Here is a 25,274-nt window from a genome sequence, read left to right as displayed (position 1 = left end):
TGGTCGGTTCCTCCATAGCTGAGAAAAGCTGTAATAATTGCATTGGTCCTTGAGAAATCTTGGCAAGCATCACTAAGAAAAAACACAGAAACATGTGCAAGGAGCCTCCATAAAAAGACCTTTCTGACTATTGGTATTTTTCGTTTCATTGTTGTGACTGCATTGTTCCATTGCTAGTTATTTATCTTAAGCAATTTGTCATCTGTTGGGGTTTTTCCATTTTTAGAAGCTTCTTTCTTCTTTCTTTGTTCAAATTAAAACTCTTACTATGGTGTAATTGATCCTGTGAGGTAAGGAGTTGGAATGCATAATGTTTATTGTACAAATGCTTATGTAAGGACTGAAAAATCTTTTTTGAGTGGGAACAAGAAACTAAATACTCAGTTTCTACTAAAATAACCAAAATGTAAACAGCAGTAGTCTTTTGTTCAGAAATGGAATTTTCATCAACAAAAATTTCATGCTCTCATTCACAGAGGTTCCAGATCCTTTACAGTTGACCAATAGTCTTACTCACTTCACTTATTTTTATATGCTAGTTATCTGTCTAGGGTAGATGAAGGCTTTTTTATTTTTCAAACATCACTTTTGAGTTTTGTTTGTTTGTTTTAAATCTGACAGTCTGCATCCTACACCAGACACTTGTAAAATAAATTAGTATGATTATATATTGTGTTCTTTTGTGACTGCATTGGGGATAGAACTTAACATACTTCACTATATTATTTGTAAAGAATCATTTTGAGTATGAGCACTATATTCTGTACTGTTTAATATTAAAGTAATGACAGATGCATTATTGAAGATGCAACTTACTGAGGAAGCAGAAACATTATTGGTTAATGTTACTCTTGTTCCATTTGTTGCACTGAATTTCAAGAGTGTAATTTGTAAATCAAGTTTGCTTATGCGTGTAATCAGATTTTATTTTCATTGTAATGCTTATGTAATAAATTACCTGCATATATTTCTGGTAACAATTCCATAAGCATGGACAATACGTTGTTATGTTTCTCACTACAGAATTAATGTTAAGAACAAGCAAAGCTTCTTGCAAAGAAAAGGAGTAACAGAAGCACCTTACTGGGAGAGTTTGTTGCATGATTTCACTGCTCTGGGAGCTGACAGACAGTAGATCATCTTAAACTTGACTGCAAATTGCTCTTTGGTGTAATAAGCACATTGACATATTGCTATTAATGCTATCAACAGCAATGGCTATTTTTAACCTACACATATACTGTAATTTAAATTTTCCTACAAAATAAATTTATATTTAATTGACGCCTAATACAATAAATACTTAAATACTTAAAATTAGAATTTTTAGGAGGGTCAAGGGAGGGAGGGCATGCCAGTATATTTGTGGGAGGGATGTTGCATATATAGGTCTTTGTACTTCCTGTTCAGTTTGACTGTTAGCCCAAAACTCACAGCTCTGACTGTGGTGAATCTGCAACCTGACATCTATATATTTTTGTTGTGATTCAGGTCTTCTATGTTCTGTGGCCCAGAGCTTCAGAATTTGACAGAAGTGGTCATCTTTTCCATTCTCAAATGTGAATGCTCTGTATCTCTATCATGGGAAATGACCAAGCAATGAATTTTACTCTGCTGAGTTTCTAATATTAACGTAGAGCGTTATTTAAAGCTGTTATCTAAGGCTGTTAACCAGAAGTGTGTTCATTGGAAACAAGCAAAAAAAGATGATCACTGTTTTGGTGCATAAAGTCCAAACTCTGCAGAGATTTTTAGTCCAGTCTGTTGCCTATCTTGTAATAAGTTTGCTGTAGACTGGCTTGATTTTCAGATTACAAACTTATTTTTGATTTCTGAATTGGGAAATAGGTGTTGGACATTGGGGATATTCACTTAACATCTCCCAGCATGGTGTTGCAGTTGCCATATATTTTGAATTTCATCTTAATGTATAAAAAAGGTATCATCATAAAAGGAAAGCTTAAGAATTTACAAATGGCTGCAAGTTGTCTTGCATGAATGAAGCCAGTGAAGCTTAGTGAAACTAACTTCTTTGTTAAGCCTGTTGAATAAATAAGAAATAATCTAAAGAGAATAAATTTTCCATTCACTAGCTTTGTGCAATATTATTATTAGACTCAGACACTACTAGCACATTGTGCTTGGCTTTAAGAAAGTTCTTTAACTCCATTATATTCAAAAGGACATATTAAAATCGTATTTTATTGTAAACAATTCTGCAAATTTACTATGCCTGCAAAAGCTCAAAGTTATAAAGTGTTAAGCACAAGTATGTTTTAAAAAAAAAGGTTAAAAACTAAACAGACATTTCTAGCAATACCTAAAAACTGTCTGCTTTTTGGTCTTTTTTTTTAGTGCAGCTTTTCAGCAACGCAAGTTTATTTCTGTGTATCTCATGTTTTTTTATTATCATGATTCAGAAATATAAACCTGTACGCAAAGTACTGCATTCACCTTATTGTACATGCAATGTAACATCATACTCACAGTTTTGGTGCTTTAAAATTATTCCTTTTTTCTTTATTAAAAGATATTTATTTGACCACTGTCTTGGTTTTACCTTTGACTATGTACCAACATTAAAAGAAATATTTTTAGCATAGTTTGGTTCCCACCAAAAAAAAAAATTCAGATCTGATTCATTTTGGTTCCCTTTGTTACTCTTTTAACTCCTCAAGCTGCCTGTTATTGCTTAATGGCAGGTGGTTGTGTCTACGCTGTGTTGCAACAGGGAATAATATATTTAGGTAACATCTTTCTAAACGGAGTCACATGAACAGTTGAGGTATTATAGAAGAAACTTGCTCTTAAATAATGCAGAATAGTTGTGCTTAAATACAAGTCACACCCACTTTCCATCTCTTAATCGAAAGACAAACACTATGAAAAAATGTAAAAGTTTAAATCCAGAAACGGTAAGAGCTTTAGTTCCCTTATTACACTTACCGTGTCCCAAACTAGAGTTCCTAGATGTCTGTGGGTAAGTTTTTCTGGTTTTTTCCTTTAGTCATTTTATGTTGTTATTTATGTAAACATAAATCTTATGAAAGAGATATGTTTGTATTGTGTCTCCTTTCCCTTTGGCTTCTGTGTTTCTGATGCAGTGCAGGTGGGTTCTATGTCCAGGTGGTCCCTTAACATGAGGAAGATAAAAAAATGAGTGTATTCCTAGAACAGGAAATTTTTAATGCAATTACAATCCTGAGAAAACAAGAAAAAGGCTGGACATTTCTAAGAGCGATTTGAAACAAAGGTGGTATTTGCACTATAAATCTACACTGCAGAGTGTCTTAAACAAAATTCAAGGCCTGTCTGGCTTTGGTTTCCTCGTGATGTTTTTACATCGGGTTCACGTGGCATATGCTGTTAATTTTGGGTTGTGGCAGAACACACATAGAACAAGTAGGAAATGTGCTTTGAAATAAGCAAGTAGTTGCTGACTTAAGAAAGAAGAGAGTTGTATTTGTATCCGAGTTCTGTTCCTCTTGGTCCGGCTGTGCCCTCAGCAGTGTGTGACTGTGGTGTGGGGGCCTGTGCAGGACAGACAGATGTACCATCAACTGGTGTCTGCTTTGGCATTGGCTTCAGTGGATAAGTAGATGCTTTTATATGACTAGTGTGGTTATCCCTATGGGTTGATAGTGTATTTAATGCCTGCATCAGAATTTCAGATTAGTGAATATATCTGTAGGCACACTTGGAAGGCACTACTGTGCTATGCAGAATAAGGCCTAAATGTTTGTACAACACATAGAAGATGGAAGATATGTAGAACCATCCTTTATTTTTTTTTCTGTTCATTACATGTCAGGTGTAAAGCAAAGGTACATTGTAAATAATATTCACTGGGCCACAGTGCCTCTGAAACTTGTAGAAATAAAACCGCTCTTTCTCACAGGAACCAGTGTTATGCAGGGTTTGTTTCATTTCCACCACTTACTACTTAACAGAGGCAATACATACAAGGGAGAGAAGTAAAAATGGAAAGCGAGTTTGTCAGATCTCCTAAAACCAATAAACCTTTCTCAGCAGTTCTTACTATTGCTTCCCATAATAGGGAGAAGTCCCTTTTATAGGCTTCATTCTTCCTGCCACAAGGGAATCCTAGAATCATAGACTTTTGCAGTATCTCTGAATCTCCAGATCACCAAGCCACCAGTGTGTCACTGCCATCACCACAGCCTGAACTTAGTGTGCATGTCACAGATCGCAGTGTCTAAGTCTAGTGTTACAGAGTTTTGCCACTGTTCTTACCTTTTGGGAGTGAGGATTATAATTAAGGATAAAATGGCCTCTGTAAACTTTAGATGTACCATGTCAGTCGTTCAGCTGTTCAAAGCATCACTTTGTTAACATGAGCTGCCCTACAGCAGAAAACCATCCCAGAGGTTTTACCAGGAAGCTTAAGCATCACTGCCATATAACCTACCTTACAGAAGTGCTGCTCTCCATCCTGCAGAATTGTTCCCATGGAGATGCCTTCCTGCCCTTTCCCCCTTTGCACCAAGATTCTCAGTCTCTTATTTTCTCTAAACTTTATGCAAATCTTCACCACAGTCATGCTCACTGTCCAGCCTTTCATTAGCTCAAAGACAGCATACCTCCCTTGAAATGTTGCCTTCACAGCAAGGGCTGATGGATAAAAATGGGCAGAGAATATTATCTGTGCCGTTAAAGCTGGTGCCTGTCTGTGTTGGTGCTGGGGTTCACTTACCATTCATCAACCAAAACTCTGGGGAAAAAAAAAAAAACCCAAAACAAAAATTACATTTAAGTTCACTATCTGCTGCCTTACCCTTTATTCCTACTGTAGTAGTGTGCTGCCTGTGGGATGTTTGTTGGAGATACTTGTGCCACAGGCAAATCACCTGTATTGCCTTCTTGTCACCCTTTCTCCTCACCATGGAAGACAGCAGACTTTCTGACTTCTCTGGGACATCTCACTACCACCCCATATTGCTTATATAAGGCCAAGCACATTGATGGTCTTTCAAACAAAAGTCACTGTTTACTTCATTCTTTTATCTTAACAACTTTTCTAATTGGCATCACCCTCCCTCTGTACATTACTATTTATTGAAGAATCATGCAATTCATACAAAACACTTGGATTAACTATACTTTTTGTTCCTCAGTACTTTATTTTAATCCCATTAAATTCAGTAAGAATGTAACTGAGCTCTTAGCATACAAAATCATCACTGCATGCTCAAACTGCCATGCATGTTAAATGCACAATTTAAACAACACAACAGACGTTTTATGAATCAACTTCATTTGAAGCATCATAAAGTGATGGCCTTTTTCCCCCCCACACTCACTTGCTGTGAGTAAAATAACTGTTGAAGTGTAGAGAGTCCTGCAAAAACAATTTGACATTGCAAACTGCTCTTGGTTTCTAATGACATGTTAAAAAAAAAAAAATTGGCATTAAAAAATAAAATTGATAGTACTAAAAAAAAAATGACAAATCCTTTACTTTTGTTGCTGAGCCATATGTACCTTTGTCATTCCTGTAGTGGTTTCCTAAAGGTTTCTACTGCTGGAAGATCACACTTGAGTGATCCATTGAAGTGCCTACTGGTTGAGGGCTTCTCTTAATAGCAAACTTAGATGAAAGCTAAGGTCATTACCTCCCCTCTTGTCCAGCACCACTGCATGAGCAAATTATTTCCACCCACTCTGCAACAGCATTTTATATGGCCCGTCATGCATGCCCTGCCTTACTGTTATTCAACTTTAACTCAAACTGTGCTCAGTGGGTCAGGCTGTTGGCTTTTGTGAGGTCTGACCATTCCTCCGGTGCCTGTGGCCTGCAGCCAGGGTCAAGAAAAGCTGAGTGACACTTGTACCATGTCTACTTTCACTAATCCATTCTGGGAAGAGATGGAAGGAGTGCATGAATTGTCCTCAGTCAAAGGTAGCATTAGTCAACTATGCTTGACTGATAGAGCAAATCTCTGTTCAGGAGATTAGGTTTGTTACGCTTAAAAAAAAAAATATGAAAGGTATCTATGTGGGCTATGTTTTCTGGGAGAACATGAGCCACACATTGCCTATGAGGATGCTTTGCTTAGATTTGTGTACAAATTAACATATATTACATCTAAAACACATTTAAATACTCAAAAGCAGTTACAGTTGCAAGTAAATGCTCTGTCCTATTTTGCAGAAGTCTTCAGCTTTTAATCTCAATTTGCAATAACAACCTTTGAACAGAAACTCTGTGTCCCAGCCAGCATTTGTTGAGACTGCACTATCAGCCTTCTGGGATAAACCTCGGTTGTGCTCCCAGCCATCAGCTGCCCAAGAGAACTCAAGACTTCTAGCCTTTTGAGGCCCAGATGATCAAATCTGCTGCAGTCCTTGGTGGATACTCATAGTTGCAGGGATGCTTCTGAATAAGAAAGTGTGTGGTACTGTCAGTACCAGGCTGGCTAAGCAACTGAATGCAAAATTTAGCTTCTGCTCCCTTTGGAGCTCACCTAGGGGAAGGAGCTTAGCTGTTTCCCAAGAGGACACTACAGTGTTTTCTGTTAAGCCATCAACATGTCATTGCAATGGCAAGTCATGGAGTTTCATTTAAAAAAAAGAAAAAAAAAAGAAACCCCAAACTAAAAACAACTTAGCCTGAAATATTTTAAATTACAATTTCTTCACTTAAATCTGCCAAGACCTTCCAGCCAATGAAGGCCTGATCCCTTGACACACCACTGTGACCAGCTATTTTCCAAGTAGCTACATGCCAGCATTTATGCCACCTAAGATCCAGCACTGTGCTCGTGGGGGTCAGGGACGTCAGCTCACAACTGCCTCTGTAGCAGCCCCCTCTTCTGGTACAGTGCCTCAAAAAAGAGACTTGAAACGTCACAGCAAATTCCACAGCCACCTAGTAGCTCCTCCCGAGCTGTAAAACCAACCTCAAAGGCTGCTGAAACTGTTTGATCTTGTCCTCCAAGTAAACCCTTCTCACTGCTGGGGTTACGGAGGCGATTGCATGTCCAAACATTCCAGCAGTTCCTAGTGGGGTTGTTTGCTCAGCCACAGAGCTGACTAATGCTGTACTCTGTGAGGCCTTACTTCCTTATGGATTTTAGAATACCTATGTCCAGTTCAGTACTGCAATTTGGCCCAAGCGTCAAAATTCCCTTGAAAGTCTCAGAGCTTAGAGCAGTGTTTGCCACCTGCCCAACCTGCCAGTCTGGACTAAGTCCTGTAGCAAGATTTCCCTGTGACTCAGGCACACTGCAGCAGCTGCACAGAAACCTGCTCTCATCTTTGTACTGGTTCTCTCATGGAGGTTTCCAATGTTGCTATAATTCATTTGCAAAAGACCTGTCACCTGTCCTAGCTGATGACAGAAATCCTTTGGCTTGATGGGAATTTTTGCTGCCAGGTATAGGATCCCTTTGTTTTAGCAGGAAGATCAGTTCAGTTTCTTCTGAAAACAGCCTGCCAATCCTAACATATTCCTGTATTTTGACTTGAGGAGTTACACATGCCTTATAGGGAAGTTCTATTTGTGCAATGCAGTCATCATCAGTAAAGAGCATACAAACTCCTGTCTTCTGAAAATACTTGCATTGCTCTCTTTTAGACAGCTCTGATTCAAAATACGTCCTCGTGATGTGTTTCAGTAATGCTTGTTTAGAGCATCTGTGAGGTTTTCTCACTGCTTCTTCTCTTGGCATGTTTGATCATTGATCATTTAACAAAATAAAGCCAGACTCAGAGAATTTCATATGTCTTGTTCCCTCTCTGAAAATATTAACCTTGAAAATATCTGCCTGACCCTATTTAAATCCATACACACAGATTATATTTGCACATACCTTGTCAGGGTAGCTCTTCCTCTCCCCTTAGCACCTGGATGCATGTATTGTTTGTGAAAGTCCTTGTTTCTGCCTCCGTCTTGATCTACTGGGAAAAAAAAACCCCTCCTCTTCAAGAATTACTGCAGTCACAGAAATGCAAGTTGTCTTCCAAGAAAATGTCTAGGTTGCTACTCTCAATCTAATGAAAGCAAAAGTGGCTGACACACTGCTGGATCCATGCAGTGAGATGAGGCTCAGATAAGAGCAGATGAGAATCCCCAGAGCAGGGGTGGACAAAGTTGGAAACTACTTTGAAGTTAAAGAAAGACAAACCCTAAAACCCAGCTCAGAATTCTATTACACAAACACCACTGGTGATAGGAACTGATGGCAGGAAAAAACAGGGAGCATCATCAACCACTACCAATGGCTAAAACTGGTACCAAACCTCTAGAGCTGTGAAGATAAAAGACTGAAAGGACATGGGGTTTGCAGACTGTCAGGACTTCAGCTGTGTTCATGAAACACACCCCCAGTGCTGACCTTGAGAAGCCTATAGCAATCAGAGCAGAGTTTTGGCAAGCCAGGTATGCTCAATGTCAGCATGATGTGAACACCTAGGAAAGCGAGATCCTTTCAGGTGGTTTGTCCTTCCCTATGCAAACCATTCTTGCCTATTTTACAGCTACACAAAGGTTCTGCACTAAGAAATCTTTTTGAAATCTGCGTTTCCCCCCCACACCCCAAATTGAAACCATTTTTGATAGTCACTCTCCTTCCCATGCCTTTATCTGAAAGTGATAAAACCTGCCAGATGTATTGTTGCATCTGAGCTCTGCTTGTGCAAGACTCAGCAATGAGGGGAAAAAATGGGTATATTGTGTTTCTTTGGTCCTACAATGAGCTGCCAGCAGTGCAGAAGCAGTTCTGGCGACTGCAGGTCCCTGAGAGGTTTTGGCAGGCAAGCTATGAGACCCCATATGGTGTGAAAACCCACTTCTGTCTACAGTATCTAGAGGTATTGCGATATTTACACTCACAGCTGCTTTCTGGCTAGATTGCGTGGCCAGAACAGTGGACATGAGCTGAACTGATTCCAGGATCTAACAAAAAACTCTGCTCATTGTTCCAAAACATTTAGCATAATAGGGAAAATTAATCCTACTTGTGTGAAGTAAGTGGAGTACAACGAGGAACTAAGGCTACTCAGCAAAACCAGAGATTTTAAATAACGTTATTTAGTGATATGCTCTCTGCTCAGCACCGTTCAGAGGTAGTGCACATATGCAGCATTACTAAGAAAATGTAAACAAGACAATTGAACACTGCTTTGCAGAGTCAGGTCCATTTCCTGAAAAAACCCTTAACGTATAGGTGTCCACTTAACTGGCAGTTATGTCCAGTTACTGAGACTGAACTACGCATATTTGGATAGAGTTTCTTGACGGTCCTTTTTTAATTGTATTTTGACATCCAGACCTAATCTCTATTTAGATTTATCTTTGGCCTCATGATCCAAGATTTCTGCAATCGACCAAGTTCAGTGTTTTTACTGATATCCACAGTACCGATATCCACAGAGAGTGATGGTCTGCAAGAGTTTTCCATTCCTCTCTCCATGTGGTAATTCTGAAAAATGGATTTGATTTTTGAATGCAGTGTATGCAGAGCGCTGTTCAGCAGCCACTTCAGTACAGAATATATAAGATGATATAGAATGAATTGAGATTTAGCCTCTTATTGAAGGTAAACCTGAATGTCATCTCTAACGGGTAGAAAAATGAGCAGAAATCAGAAACCTTTCACAACTGACAACCGAAGACACATCCCAAAATATTAACCTTTAATTGATGCACTGTTCATTCTTGCAGGGTTTTCTTTAAAGGAATTATCCTGGGAATGCCACCGATAGCATTAAACAATTCTTATTTGTGTAACATCTGGTTTAGCCCTTTATTTATTTATTTATATTTTACCTGAAAATGTATTTTCTTAGAGACCTTTAACAGCATTTCTGCATTAGCAGTTCATTTTTTTCTCCTCTTTCCTGGATATACTGGCCAGGAAAAGGAACTCCCAGTCTGTAACAAACAGTTTAATTCATAGGTTTTACTTTGTCCACATATAAAAATGCAATTTCTGGATCATTGAGACATATGGATTATGAACAAGACACTCCAAAAACTAGCTATCCAGACGGGGATATACTTACAAAAATCTTTTATGTCAAAGTCAGGATTTCACAACATAACACGCTAATGCAAAATCCAGTAGCACCTGAAAGATTAAGGTAGCTGCTGCAATCACTTGCACATACTTGAAAAGATTTAAGAAGAAAAAAGAAAAAAGAGTAAAAGTACATTCTCCAGAGAACAGCAAGTGTGTTTCAAAATAAAAAACTGTGGGTTTGATTTTTTTCTCTTTTTTTCCTCTTTTTTTCTTTTCCTTTTTTTTAATTTATTTATTTTTATTATTATTATTATTTCTGTATTTCTGTGAGGCTTATGGTAGTTCTTTTTGCTTTGTTTTTTTTACAAGACTGTAGTTGCCATGTAACAAGTTATACACAAAGTGACTGCTCTCCCCTCCAGTGCAAGTTCACGGTCATGTTTTCAGGCTATTGTACTGAACACTGTTCTTGTATACATATTCCCATAGTTTCATCAAAGATAGATACAATGTGCAGTACCTGTCTCACAGACAGTAATGCTTTAAACCAGAAAATTTTTATCTTAAAACAGAAGTGGAGAGGCTCCAGTAGGTATAGCCACCTAAGCATGAACTTTAGATCACAATTTCTAAACACTTGCCTACTGTACATAAGCATTAAAAATAGTCTTAGACATAGGATTTTATTTATATGTGCACGTATGTCCACCTTATCCCATATTTATGTTTGGCAACTATTTGGGAATTCAAAGGTGCAGCCCTCAGTAATTGTATTATTAAAAAAAAAAGAAATGAAGCATATCTACTCTATGAGAAAAGAAATTCTCAAATATCAATTTCCAATTTTAAATTTAATTTCAATAGGAAAATATTAAAAATGTGCACATCTAAATTTTTCCATGTTTTGTATATACATATGTGTGTGTACTTATACATAGAAATGCTCATGTACCACACATATTCACAAAATTTAAGTGGAAATATTTCAGTCCACTCTTTCCCCACACATATGACATCATATCTTTAAAAATGTCAATAATAATATCATTAAAAATAATATTACATTTATTCCATCATTTTCTTTTTATTCTTTCTTCATCCTTATTATGTCCACTGAGCATTAGCAGGCCAAATTCTCCTTGCACTTCCACAGATGTTATGCCAACGGAATGTTGCTGACATCACATCAAGGACATATGGTTTACAGCAGCACAAGTGACAGGAGAATCAGGCCCAAATATCCCCAGGAAAATTAAAAACTGGCTGTATCTGCTCATCTGGACCTGATGAAGATATACACACCACTGTCTAAAATCCCCTGAATGAAAAAACACATAGTTCACCACAAAGTTTTCAACCAGTAGCACAATGAAACAAGCTCCCCCCACCCCTTTAATAAATGTGAGAAAATACCCTAAAAAATATGGAGAAAGCGTAAACATTGTGTATATTACATACCATATAATACATGACAGTTTAGCATTTGACCTAAGCCACTTCCCTGACTAGTCAGGGGAGACCTGAAAAATCACTGGTAAATGAAAAAAAAGGTATTTTAGAAATAAAGCATGTCTTTCCAATATAAATGACAACCCGTGTGTATTATATGGTATATACACACAGTACACACATGAAAACAAACTTATCTTTTCTAGTTTTGAATATCAGTCTCTAAGTGAATAAAACTGTGTTGTACAAAGCAGCTAGACTTCATGTTTAACATTCAAATTAATTTGGGGAGCAACAAGGGTTCGTGCATCTTTCGACTCTGAAGTCTGGCACTTGCTCATCCATTTTAAAAAAGCCCTCTTCAATATTACAAGCAAATTATGTCAAGAATGCACTGTGATGCAAGACACATGACACTTGGCTTACCTTTCAAAGAGTTGGGTTTTTTTAAAATAAATCTATTATATAAAGAAATGTGTATTTGCCAAAAGTCTGTTAAAATTACATCAAAACAACTTTAAAACCTGCTCATGGAGGGTAATTGAATTCAATTTTCTGTTTTTAAACACTTAATTAACAGTTCAGAATATTGCCTGGTATAGTTTTGATAAAGATGTGATATGAAGACCCATAAAAGAGTAAATATGTCTTCAATTCAATTTGCTATGATAACAAAACTTCAAGAAACAGCCTTCTTGTCTAGACAAGTTCAGTGTATGAGCAATCCCTTGCAATAGCTCTATGCCCTTAGTGCAATCTGTAACAAAACAGTGCTCCCCATAAGTCATTATTCACAGAACCTGAATTTCATGTGACATTCTGAAAAAGCCTCCCGCAGAGCAGGTTAACAGTTAATTGAACATTCAATATAAGTATCAAGGCCAGAAAACAAACAACTGACCATTCCTTGTTATCTGTGCAGGTCAAATTTAAAATTTTGAATTTACATTTAAAATTCTAAGGGGGTTTGGGGCTTTTTTTTCCCTAGGGACTCACCTTCCATCATTGATTGGCTTAAAAATATAGTTAAGTGGAAGATACTATCTCACTGTAATTACATAGAATTCAATGAAAAAGTAAACCTTACATTGGACAATATTGTAGAACACCAGATTAGCTCCATAAAGAAATACTGTATCTTCCAGTATATATATATATATATATTAAAAAAAAAAATCAAAACCCAACCAATCAAACAACCAAAAAAACCCAAAAAAAGAAGAACTTTATACAAGCAGTTATAGTAAATCTGTTTCAATTAAAGATGCAACTCTCTCTCATTCCTGGCAAAAATAAATTGGTACCGGCACTGCTTCTCCACAGTGCAACATACCCTGAGAAATTATTATGAACAACAAAATACAGGGCTGTCATCACTAAGTTCTTGCACAAAACACAGCAATTAAATATCTTAAATAAATAAAACAGCAGAAAACCTCTATTGTATCTATCACAAAAAGGGGATGTGACTTGGGACACTGCTAATTCTTCCATCACTGATAATTAGAAAAGGATTGCATTCAATTATTATTAATATCTTTCAAGTTATTTGTGGCCAATAATGTACAAGGAGGTAATTTGTAATTCAAGTTTTTTTGTTTCTTATTTTTTTCTTCAACAAGCTGAGTTCTAAATTTTACATTGAAATACAACTCAAATTTAAAACAATCCCTCTCAGAGGAGCATTTTCTAAATTTGTGCAACTTTGATGCAGAGCCCAACACAGTCCTATGAAGAGAGACAGTGCATCTTTAAGCTGATTGGCACTGAAATCCCCTTTTCTTAACTGCATTCTATTAGCTTGGCCAAGTTATCTCGTAACTCTGTTAGTTCAAATATTTTTCCATCAAGAATTTCTAAAAGTGTCTTCAAGTTATTGCGAAAAGCTTCTTGCTCATTCTGACTTTTCTCCAGACGTTGCTCTAGATCAGACAGCTGGCCTTCCAGGTCTTTGTTTCGAATTTCTACTTCCTTCAGAAAAAATACATAACATGTTAATGTCTTGTCTGCAAACAGAAAGCAGTCTAACCTCCTGCTGGTACTTGTGTGCTATTTTTGTCAACTGCTTTTTAAAACAATTTATGACTCTTTACAATTTCCACTAAGCCAAAATCAGAACATGAATTGTTATTGTGATTCCATATGTACTGCTACTTCCTGATCTTTTTCCGTAACTGTCTGAAAGACAGAAACTTTGGGAGAGGGATAAAATTTAGTCAGTGAACAAACGATACACTTACTTCTATCATTGAGAAATTTACCACCTAAGAAAAACAGCTTCTCAGAAGTTTACTTAAATTCAAGTATACCCTGATTTAGACCATGAATCAAGGACATGGTCTCCATGAAATGTTCTCATGGAGAAACCCATCCAGAACACTGCTTAGGAGGAGTACCTTACAGGCCTTTGCACTCTGAAAATTAAGACAGGAACATAACCTACCAAGACTGATGTCAAGGTGACATTGACTGTAACAAATGTAAACCAGAAAGCATAAGCACATCTTGCCTCACTGCACAGTGCTCTGGAGCACCCACCTGCAAGCCCCACAACAGCACAGCTGTGGCAGCAGCGATAGCGGGAGAGCCAACACTGCTCTATGGACAAGCAATTCCCACACAGTGAGTGGAAAGATGAGGGGGGCAGCATGTTAGACACAGTCAAAGGGATCTGACCCTGAGCAAGCTCAGCTCTCATTCACAAGCAGAAACCCCTGGCATCAGCCTACTGGGACTCCTTGTGTTCCAGCTTGCACCTGACAGGGCAGGGAGGTCGCGGCTGCTCAGCCCTGTGCAAACCAGATGCCTTCTCTTTGATCAAATTACTGATGTAGCAGTCATGTGGGTCTGGAATAGCATATTGTTCTTTGTTCCATTCATTGCACACCTCATAAATTCATGCTAAATTTTGTAATTTCAGTTATGAAATGCTCTGAGTTTTTACAAATAGTTTTACAAAGCAATAGGGAGGGGGAGCTCATGCTCCCACAGCATGAGCAACTCCTCTTTCAGCCCTCCAACTCCCCCACTGTATTTGCTGTGATTCTTCTGTCTCCTCTAAAGCTAAGAAATATATTGATATTTATATTGGAGAAATATCAGATAACCATAGGACATAACAACCTGCCTTAATACAGAAAATATATTTGGGCATTCAAGAGTAACAGGTATAAAACAGCAGCCCTGTGTCAAAGTCCATGGCTTGAGAAAGGTTTCCACTTGTGATGGGTTTGATGGCAAAGTTGATTGGGTGCTGCATCCCTGGCCAGAGGAGGGATGGGGTGATGTGGCCAGTGCTCACTTTCAGCTCCCAACCACAGCAGTAGGTGCAGGTGAAGAAGACAGAACATCAGGACCATCACTGATTCATAATTGTGGCTGCTTGTGAAGCCAAGGGTTACATCCAAGCCAAACTGAATACATCCCTTAGTTCTTGTTTGTAAATGAGCAAGTTAAAAACTATAGAGTTTTGGGCACTGGTCTTGACAGCACAGCTGAGAGCAGGAATCACCTTTCACTGCCAGGACTAAGAGAAGAATTAACCTATTTAGCACTGAACAATATTGTTGCTAAAGCACTAAAAGAAGCTAACTGAAAAGAGTATTTGTAGAAATTATATAAATAAAAAACATACATGTTTGTGTAGTGATTAGCTACTCCACTGCTGCTACAAATGAAGAAGCCAAGTGGTCATAAGACAGTCACACCATACAAAGGCTCTCCTTCATTGGCCTGCTCCTGCCTTCCAAGCTGAGTACTTACAAGTATTACCTGGTGTAGTGACTGCACAGGCTTGAGACCCTCTGAGGCCAACTAATTGTAGTATAGGACAAAAAGGAAAATCCAAGGTATTCTCAGCTCTGCCAGAATGATACAGTCCTTTCTTTAGTTCAGAGAAAACTGACTGCTGCTTTTCAGTATCTGTTCATGTGTCCTGCTTCTCCTATCACTGTTCCTCTTCTCACCAAATCTGTGTACTCTGGGAAGTCTCCTTGCCACTGCTCTTACCCCAGAAGTAATTAATTTCTGCAAGGAGGCAAGCAGGAACAAATTCATGGATATATATAGGGCTTTATATTCTGATATCTAGGCCAGAATAGAACATCCTGTTGGCCTGTAACTAGCACTGAAAATCATCTTTCAGGTCCTCCTCGGACAGTCTTAAATTGAAATATGCCATGAGCTCTTGCTTTTAATTTCTGGAAAATGCTTCTTCCCAAATTTACATTTGATCCTTAAGTGTATTTACCCTAGATTAGTATTAATGTTTTTTGCAATGTTATTGGATTGTAAATTCATGTCCAAATTACGTGCAGCTTCCTATTTCAAATCAGTTCTACCTCAAAACTGTTGCTTCTTAATTGGAAGAGGTGGAGACGTATCCATGTAGTGTAATCTATTCCCCCAGTTGTGTCATTTCCCTTTATTTGCAGGTGATCCCATCTAACAATAAACTGACTCTTTGATACATTCAGGCCCTTTGCAGAGTGTATTTTACACTGTTTTTTTCAAGCTCTTCCATCATACAATAATTACTCATATTGTTTTATCTTACAAAATAAATAAATTATTATTACTTATATTTGTTGTTTGCACTGTAATAATCTTTTGCAGAATTCAGTGTAAGGATTGGAATAAAATATTCAAACCATACACAACACCTATATTCAGGAATCAGACATACTAATAAAGATATCCTGACCACTGTGAGAGTCACACTAATCGTGACTCATTGATACAACTTCTCTACATTGCTAATGAAATTATTAAGTAACAAAGGCCCTGATTCTTAACCTTCACAGTAATAACATATTGCTCTTCACTGGAATTTGCCAATGATTGATTTCTAATTATACTGCTGATATGAGTGTATCAGAAATGCAATACACCTTGAAATAGTAATTTCTTTGTACAGCATTTTTCATACAGGCTTAGAGTGAGATAATCCATTTGCAAAGCACAAGAGGGAAAAATAAAGCACAAGAACAAAGAGTAAGACAAACAGTATGAACCCTGGAGAGAATCACCCTGAAAATAAATGATGAATCAAATAAGTGAACAGATGTGAGACAGTCTGGAGCTAGAGAAGAAAACACCATTTTGCTGATGTCACAGATGTAGGGTGAAGTGGCTCAGAGAAGGCCAGTATAATCAAAGCAGGACAATTATAGCTTGAATCCATCCCCCCTCTCCTGTCACTACAGTTCTTGACAGAGAGTCCTTCTCCAGCTTCCCTGTAGGCCCTGTTCAGATACTGGAAGGTTGCTGTGCAACCTTTTCTTCTCCAGAATGAACAGCCCCAACTTTCTCAGCCTGTCGTCACGAGAGAGATGCACTAGTCCTCTTATCAACTTTGTTGCCCTCCTCTGGACTTGCTCCAACAGTTCCATGTCTTTCTTATGTTTGGGATCCCAGAGCTGGATGCAGCACAGCAAGTGGGGTCTCACAAGAGTGGAGTAGAGGGGCAGAATCACCTCTCTGGACCTGCAGGACACGCTGCTTTTGATGCAGCCCAGGATTTCATTGCCTTTCTAGGCTGTGAGCTCACTGCTGGCTCACATTGAGTTTTTCGCCAACTATCTCTCCCAAGTCCTTCTCTGCAGGGCTGCTCTCAATCACTTATATACAAATATACTGAAAGGAAACTACTGACTTAATGATGTCAGATTTTAATAAAAACTTAACATTTTCTAATCCTTCATCTCTTCCTAGTCTCTCATAATTGTGCTTGCTAAGGATAGCTAATTCCTGCATCACAATTACTTTTCATATGATCTTACAATGAAATTATTGCATACACTAGTGCTAGAAAAATTTCTAACTCTTATTGTAATGTCCCTTCTAAGTGTCTCATGTAAGTGCCTTTTCAGCTGAAAATTCCCATTTTTAGCGACCAACAATTTTTGAAACAGGTCAGCTCAGGTGTATTCAAAACAATTTTCAAAGACTGTTCAAAGTAATAATGTACTTTTTAAAAATAATTTGACTTAAGAATGGGGAAAAATGAATAAACTTATTTTGACCTTATGTGGTTTATTGTGCAGGTTGAAAGCTGAATACAAACTCATCCCAGCCCAGTGATACACAGACCGACAGTTTCAGTGGCACACAAAACCTATAGGAAGATACTGCTGTGAAAATGAGACCAGAACTGCACAGGACATGTATCAGTGAAGGACGCCTGCTAACCTCAGAGTATTCTGCGCGCTTGTAAATGAATTTTGGGTCTGTTTCCTCAGGTAAAAATAGCAACTTAAAGCAGGTAGAATTTTTGATACAAATTCTTAAGGACCATCCCAACCCAGCATTTTCAGTGCAGTCTACTTACATATTTATATGGCATCTCCAGTGAATACAGCACAAGGTGCTGATGTGAACTGCTCACTTGATAATAATTTTTCCCTTTTCTCTAAATTAAACATTAATTAAAAAATTTCTCTAAATAATAATGCACTATAGCTCACCTGTAACTTCTGGGTCAGAGAATCCCTCTGTGCCTGGAGCTCTCTGGCATTTTCGATTTCTTGTTTCAATCCTTCTATTTCCTAAGGGAGAAGAAAAAACCTTGCTAGCAACATGTTACCTGGCTTGGCCTCACTGCTGATGATCTGGCTGCTGCTTCTTTTCCCGAGCAAGTATTGGAATGATACCAAAACTGGCAGTTTTTGGCATCACAGCACGTGAATCCCTTCTCCCAGTACTTCTGAATCACAGTCCCAAAACTGAAGAAAACAAGCATTTTCTCTTATAAAAGTCCAAGTTTTCTTTTCCCACACAAAAGATATGAAATAATTTCTTCCTGGAAAATTAAGGGTCCTTATAATTAGAAAAACAAATTTTTACTTTAAATTCTATTAGAATCTATCTTTCTCCATTTTTTCAAGAAAAAAATCCAATTTTTGAATGTGAATTGCTTATTATGTCAGGGCTGAGCGTTAAAAAATAATCTACCTTAACCATTAATTTCCATAAAAAGAGAGTCTAAAAGAAAGAGTATCTTTACATTAGCAAGAGGAAAGTAATAAGTTATAAAAATTACAAATAAAGATGAAATAATGAACAGAAGAGAAACTGTTCTTAGCTTACTTTCAGGAGACAAGAATAGAAGAGTTAATGAAACTAAAGATATCAAACTTAAAACTATTAAGTACTCTTCCCCCAAAGGGCATATTCACCTCCCAGAACTCCATATGGCAAGATTTCTTTGCAGTCAACAGCTTAGCATAATTCAAAAGTGAATGTGCAACAAAATGGGAAACATTACCAACCTGAGCCTAATCTATTAAGCATTTTATGAGGGAGTTTGGAAGAGGCTTTGCTCCATTTTGAGAGGACATTGTGTAATGACTGTGCCTCTCCTGCATCCTCCTTGAAAACCCTGCAATTCCCAGTGCCCCTCCAAACATACACACCAGTGCCCACTGCGTCTGTCATGGAGGGCTCTTATACAGGGCAAATAATCCTTCACATGCAGCTGCTTCCACCTCCTTTTTCCCACCCACAAAGGGGTGATTCCTGATCATTCTGTGGCACAGATCTGCTTTCCTCTAGGACCTATGCCAGCGCAAGTGTTATTCCAATTCCTTTTATTTTCTTGCTGCTGGTCCAGCCCAAGGCACATGGCACAATAAATATCAAGATTCAGGCTGGAGCCTTGGCATGTGTTTAAGGAAAGTGCTGATCTTATGGACCATAGAATTCAGCTATATTAATAAAGCTTGAAAAACAGACTGGCTAGAGAAAGGCATTGATGTATTACTTGTTTCAAACTCTACTCTCCACAAAAAGGAAAGCATACTTAAAACAGCTTCCTTTCTTAGAGAATCTGGACTGCATCAGTGTGATGACACTGTGGAAACCACTTATGACCTACTTTTGCAAACAGAGATGTTTGGTAAAAGCAGACAGAAAAAAATGATACCTTTTTTGTTGTTACTCATATACCCCAGCTCTATATTGTTCTGACGTAATTATATAAACAAGAAAACATTAACAATTTCAAAGAAGCTGAAAAAAATTTAGTTTGCATCATCAATAGGAAATAATTCAGTATTTAGCAGGCATCACAAGCATATTGAAAGGCTTTAGAAATGATGTAACAGAAAAGCAAAAAAAAAGTTAGCAGATACCTCTTCTTTTTTCTTCAGTGTAGTCTCTAACTCCTGTATTGTCTGATTTAATTCTGTTTTATGTGTGTGGACTGCATTGGCTTGACTGCTCACACACTCTAGCTCAGTCACCTGTTAAAATAAGTAGAAGCAACACGAACAGAATTAATTTCAACATATTCAAGGCACTATTACTTATTTCCATCAATAGCTGCATTTGAAATATACCCTTAATTCTGGGTGACTCATACTGATTAAAATGGTGAAGGTGTTCTTACAAAGATAGCATAAAATTCCTTAATATATTGTTTTGCATAAAATGGTTGTTATGACTTCTTGGAAATAATAAATTTCATATGTTACAGGCTGAGAAGAACATTAATTAAAACTTATGCTAATTATTGAAAATTTTAATGATGCTGCTGAATTACCATTTCAGAAACAGTAATGGCTTGGTGACTAAATACATATCTGTCTGTCTAACTAACCTCTCCATCTGACACTTTTTAATGTTACACCATTTTCTAAGCCACAGCGCTAACACACACTTCCTAGCAAGCCAATTAACATTTCACAGCCTCACTTTCTGACTCAGCATCAACATTATAATAGTAGATAATCAGCTACCAAGGTACAGCTGCCAACTTTCAACTTTTGGATCTCATGTCTCAGACACAAAGCCAACAGCTAATGTCACTATTTGGATTTGCCCAGTTCCTCTGTATTAGCAGAAAGTAAGCACTCTCCATCTGCCCTTGGATAAGTTAAGATACCTGGCACTGGTATGCTCTTCCATTTTATTTTCTAATCAAAAGGATGTTAATATCCTGCCATTCACAGAAAAACAGTTGTCGAAAAGTAGCTTCTGCATCAAAGAAATAAAATCCATGCAGCTAGAGTCTAGCAGAAAAGTCTCTCACATTACAGGACAGAATATAAGAGAACTCTTGTATTGCATGTCTGCATGGATGTGTGCACTAAAACATTTTTGTTTAATAACAAACTGTTAAAATATTAAAAATATTATTTAAAACCTCATAACTAATTATTTTCACTAGAAGTTACGAGCCTGCCAGTCTTAATATATAGTCTTCAACAGAGCTGCACCATATATCCACAAATCTGGCCCAGAAATTCCTTTAAACAAAGTGCTACCCAATTCTGAAATGAAAAGCTTTAAGTTTCCACTTAACTTTCTCAGAGAAGTAGCCCTTAAGACTACTTTGACAGAGGGCAAGCATTCTCCAAGACAATTTTATTTCTTAGGTAAAATAATATCCTGGGGAATCAAGGTTGATACCCTCCAATACCAATGTACTCTAGGTAGTGAAGCCACTGTGATGCTAGTAATTTCAAACTCTGAACTATTTGTAGGCTCAAAAAATAGATTACTGAATGAGTCAAAGGCAATACAAGATAAAATGCAAGAAAATTGAAACAAAATCCCTACCAACTTCTCCTTTCTGAATCACAGGGCACAAACCTCTGTAACAGCCATATTGACTCTAGTTTCTTCTACTGGAAGGCAGTTGACATTTTTGGCTCATCAAGTTTATAAATGTAGAGAACTGAAATTAGACCGAATTCTTGAGAGGTGTAAGGAGAATGAGGGAGTAGGATACAGCTTGGTAACAACTCACCACTCCCTTACCCTAAAGCACCTTTTTATTTGCTGGTATTGTCCCAAAGGAAATATCAGTGCTCATGGCATAAAGTAATAGCAGTTTCCTTAGTTTTATATGCCACTGAAGCTGTCACAAGTATTGAGGCCACGTTACTGAGAACGCAGCTGCGATGGGCAGGGCACATCTCAAGGATGAAGGACCACCACCTCCCTAAGATCCTGCTCTATGGTGAACTTGCCACTGGCTGCCGCATGAGAGGAGCCCCGAAGAAAAGATTCAAGGACTCCTTGAAACAACATCTCAGCCTTGGCCATATTGATCATCATAACTGGTCTACTCTGGCCTCCAATCGGGAGGCCTGGAGACACACCATCTATAACGCAGCTCCTTCGAGAACACACGCAGGATCACTCTCGAGGAAAAAAGGCAACGCAGAAAGAACCGTGTATTGCAGAATACACCATCTAAGGAGTCTTTCTGCTGTGCCTTTTGCAATCGGATATGTCTGTCACGTATTGGTCTCATAAGCCACCAGCGTGCCTGTAGCAAATGTGGATAGAGCCTTCCCAAATCTTCGTTCGCGAAGCCTAGTCATGATGATATGCCACTGAGCATTACAACTGAAGTCTTACATAATTTTCTCAATTTGCTTCAATAACATACAAATATCTCTATTTAGATTCCCATAATACTGTTACAGTATTCACCACAACAATTACAAAAAGAATTGGAACACACGACTGGGACAAACCTATTTCTACAAAGTGTCTGAACTAGATAAAGCAAGAATCAGAGAGGCACAGAGTAATTTAGGCTGGAAGGGGACTCTGGTGGTCATCTGGTTGAGGCCTCCTGCTCAAAACAGGGCCGATTTTGAGGTCACATTTGGTTGTTCAGGATCTTGCCCAGTCAAGAACCTTTACCATCCAGCAGAGATACCACAATTCTGACATTGTTGGTTTATGAGGAGCTCCTTCCTAAGTTTTGCTGGGACTGTCAAACTCATTCACCTCTTTCACCTTCACCCCTTCTGATGTTTAACTTCTTAAACATTTCCAAGCTTTCCTGCTGAGATGTTGAATGGCAACCTTCAAGAAGACAATCTCTTTTAAAAAGTTCAGTTGCTGTTGCACTCAGCAAGACCCACTGGCTCTTCCCAAGCCTAGAACAGTGAATGTTCACTTAAATGAAATGTAAGACAGATGTGGAACTGGAAGGACAAAAGTAAGCCTAATACCCAAAAGACTTCTGTCCTAGAATCTTGTGCCTTGGAAGCAAGCGTGCAGAAGTCTCTCATCCCATGACTAATGAAGCGCTTGGACTCCCTCTGTTCTCCACATGGTTTCCTCCTGCCTGATACACACCGAGAGGATGTATGTGTTGGTGCAAGCTTGGAATTCAAGGAGGCAGGTGGATTGAACTGTGGTGGATGAAATGTTACTGCTCTAGGCTATTGTTGCTGGCTAAAAACACCTTCCACAGCAACCCTGCCAGATGCACAGCTCTCATGAATGCTCCTGAGTACACTCTGGTTCACACTAACTCAACACACTTACTGAAATTGCTTAAGCAAACACGGTTGATTATTTTAAAGAAATAAGCAAGGAGTGCTCTCACAAACCTTCTTCCCAACAGAGGCAATTGCTCCCAGAAGGACAATTAATTACAGCACTAAAAGGGCTGTGATGTCTTACTCTAGTCCAGCTTTTCTCTGGGCAAACATCCATCTCTTACTGCTTATGCAAGGAAATAATGTTCAACTGTTTTGTTTACCGTTCCTTGAAAAATCAGTAAGATGGGAAAAAGAGAACAAACTCAATTAAAAAACTGGGTTACTTAATCATTCTTATTTAAGAGCCCATTCCTACAGAGATCTGAAAAGATGTCAAGTTATCTTTATCATGTTGTCTTGTACTTATAAATGTACCTATAAAAAAGAAAGGCACATTGTGACCCTTTCAAAAAGATTGATAGAGTAAGATGGGCTGGAAAATTATGTGATATAAAGAATATGCTATTGAAAACACAAGTCACAAAAGATAAAGCTCTAGGCAAAAATCTGAATAGCATTTACTTGCTCTGTTTCCTTGTTCCAAATGGATTTTAATTTTCTTATGACTAGTGGTCCAAAAATCATTACAAGTAACTGTTTATGCGTTGAGCACAAAAGGGGGCATAAAAGTAAGTTAAAATGCTTTAGTCTGACCCTCCCACGTGCTGTTTTCACAGACACCTCCTTGTTCAGTGTTTCATGTTTAAAAGCAAGGCTCAATCAATCATTCAAACCCTTGCACAGCAGTATCGAGCAACGTACCTGTGATTATGTCTTGTTTCCAGTACAGAATTCAGACTGAAAGAACAGTCTTTGAACAATAAATGACTAAACAAGGTTCTTTTATTGTGCTATCATAAGACTGCACTGCCTTGCATAGCTAAGAAAGGCAATATTGTGGCTTTGTATTTGATACTTAAAAAGAAAAAAGTTACTGTTCTTAGTCTCTGTTTCTTTATTTTGTATTTATCATCCAGGTAAGGATTGCATGTATGGAAAAAATTCTGAAAGGGCTTTTTAGTGACTATTTAGTGTGCAAACTTCTCTAGCACATGGATGGCATTATACTTAACTGCATATTTCAGGGAGAAATACATCGACTGAAATAGGACAGCAAGGCAACTTGTTCTAGCAGAGCCTAGGCCTTCCTAGCAAAGGCCATTCTAGAGCTTTCTGGAAACTTTAATATAGGGCCAACAGCCCATAGATGCAGCAGGATTCCAGGTAGATGGTTTTCATTGCAGCAGAGAGCTAGTACACACTGGGCTGCTGGGAAGACTGGAAGAGTGAAGCTTTGAGCCATATAACACAAGGAGTAACAGCTTTGATGTGAGCTTAAGACAGTGACTGCCCAAAGCTTTAGAAGACTGAAAAATCTCTCAAAACAAACCCAAACACAGAAAACTACTTCACAAGTAAAGACTTTGGTAGACAGGGACAAAGAAATGGGAATGACAGAAATATTTTGAGTGGTGACCCCCAAGTAATTACTGAACGAACGAATCTGAGCCACGTTTGCTCCAGGTTGATTCATTTTTTCAAACTACTTTCTTGAGATAAATTTGTACAATTCAGTACCAACAGATCATGAAATTCCTTTTAAATTCCATACAGAAATTTTCCAACTTCTACAGAAATACAAAGCAAGACAGATTAGAACATAAAATCACACAATTGCAGAATAATTTAGATTGGATAAGACCCTTAAGATCATTGAACCCAACAGTTCACCCAGCACTGCAACCTCCCCAGCCTAACCCTGTCCCTGTGTACCACATCTCCATGTCTCTCAAATACCTCCAAGGATGGAGGTATGACTACATGACCTACATGACTTCCCTGGACAGACTGTTCCAATGCTTGACAACCCTTTCTGTGAGGAAATTTTTCCCAATAACCAATCTAAACCTGGCACAACTTGAGGTTATTTTCTCTTGTCCTATTGCTTGTTACCTGGAAGAAGAGACCGACCTACATCTGGCATCAACCTCCTCTGAGGTAGGTATAGCGAGCAATAACATTCCCCCTGAGATGCCTCTTCTCCAGGGTAAACAACCCCAACTCCCTCAGCCATTCCTCATAGCACTTGTGCTCCAGACCCTTCCCCAGCTCTGCTGCCCTTCTCTGGACATGCTCCAGTACCAAAATGTCCTTGGTTTGAGGGTCCCAAAACTGAACACAGGATTTGAGATGAAGCCTCACCAGTGCCAAGGACGGGAGGACAACCACTTCCCCGGTCCTCCTGGCCACACTATTGTTGATACAAGCCAGATGCCATTGGCCTTCTTGGCCACCTGGGCACACTGCTGGCTCTTGTTCAGCCACTGTCAAACAGCACCCCCACGTCCTTTTCTGCTGGGCAGCCACTCCTTCCCCAGCCTGTAGCACTGCCTGGGGTTGTTGTCACCCAAGGGCAGAACCCGGCGTTTGCCTTGTTGAACCTCATAGATATGTTGGCCTCAGTCCATGGATCCAGCCTGTACAGATCCCTCTGCAGATCCTTCTTGCCCTCCAGCAAATTAACACTCCCACCCAGCTTGGTGTCATCTGCAAACTG

The 25,274-nt window shown here is 38.5% G+C and overlaps 1 protein-coding gene across 1 annotated transcript in view; it reads right to left on the bottom strand.

Moving 5' to 3' along the window:
* Window positions 1–5,131: 5,131 nt before the first annotated feature.
* Window positions 5,132–25,274, bottom strand: part of HOMER1 (homer scaffolding protein 1) — a 91,949-nt gene continuing 71,806 nt past the window's right edge. Inside the window, exons 7-9 of the mRNA XM_017808093.1 lie at window positions 19,562–19,672; window positions 17,897–17,977; window positions 5,132–13,403 (exon numbers count right to left, since the gene is read on the bottom strand). Coding sequence (XP_017663582.1) covers window positions 13,215–13,403; window positions 17,897–17,977; window positions 19,562–19,672 — 381 coding nt within the window. The 3' untranslated portion in view covers window positions 5,132–13,214. The remainder of the gene's footprint in view (window positions 13,404–17,896; window positions 17,978–19,561; window positions 19,673–25,274) is intronic.

This window comes from Lepidothrix coronata, unplaced genomic scaffold (genome assembly GCF_001604755.1).
Source record: "Lepidothrix coronata isolate B3197 unplaced genomic scaffold, Lepidothrix_coronata-1.0 Scaffold22, whole genome shotgun sequence".
In the NCBI taxonomy this organism is placed as follows: Eukaryota; Metazoa; Chordata; class Aves; order Passeriformes; family Pipridae; genus Lepidothrix; species Lepidothrix coronata.
The sequence above is the reverse complement of the archived record's forward strand: the minus strand, read 5'-3'. Positions and strand labels throughout refer to the sequence as shown.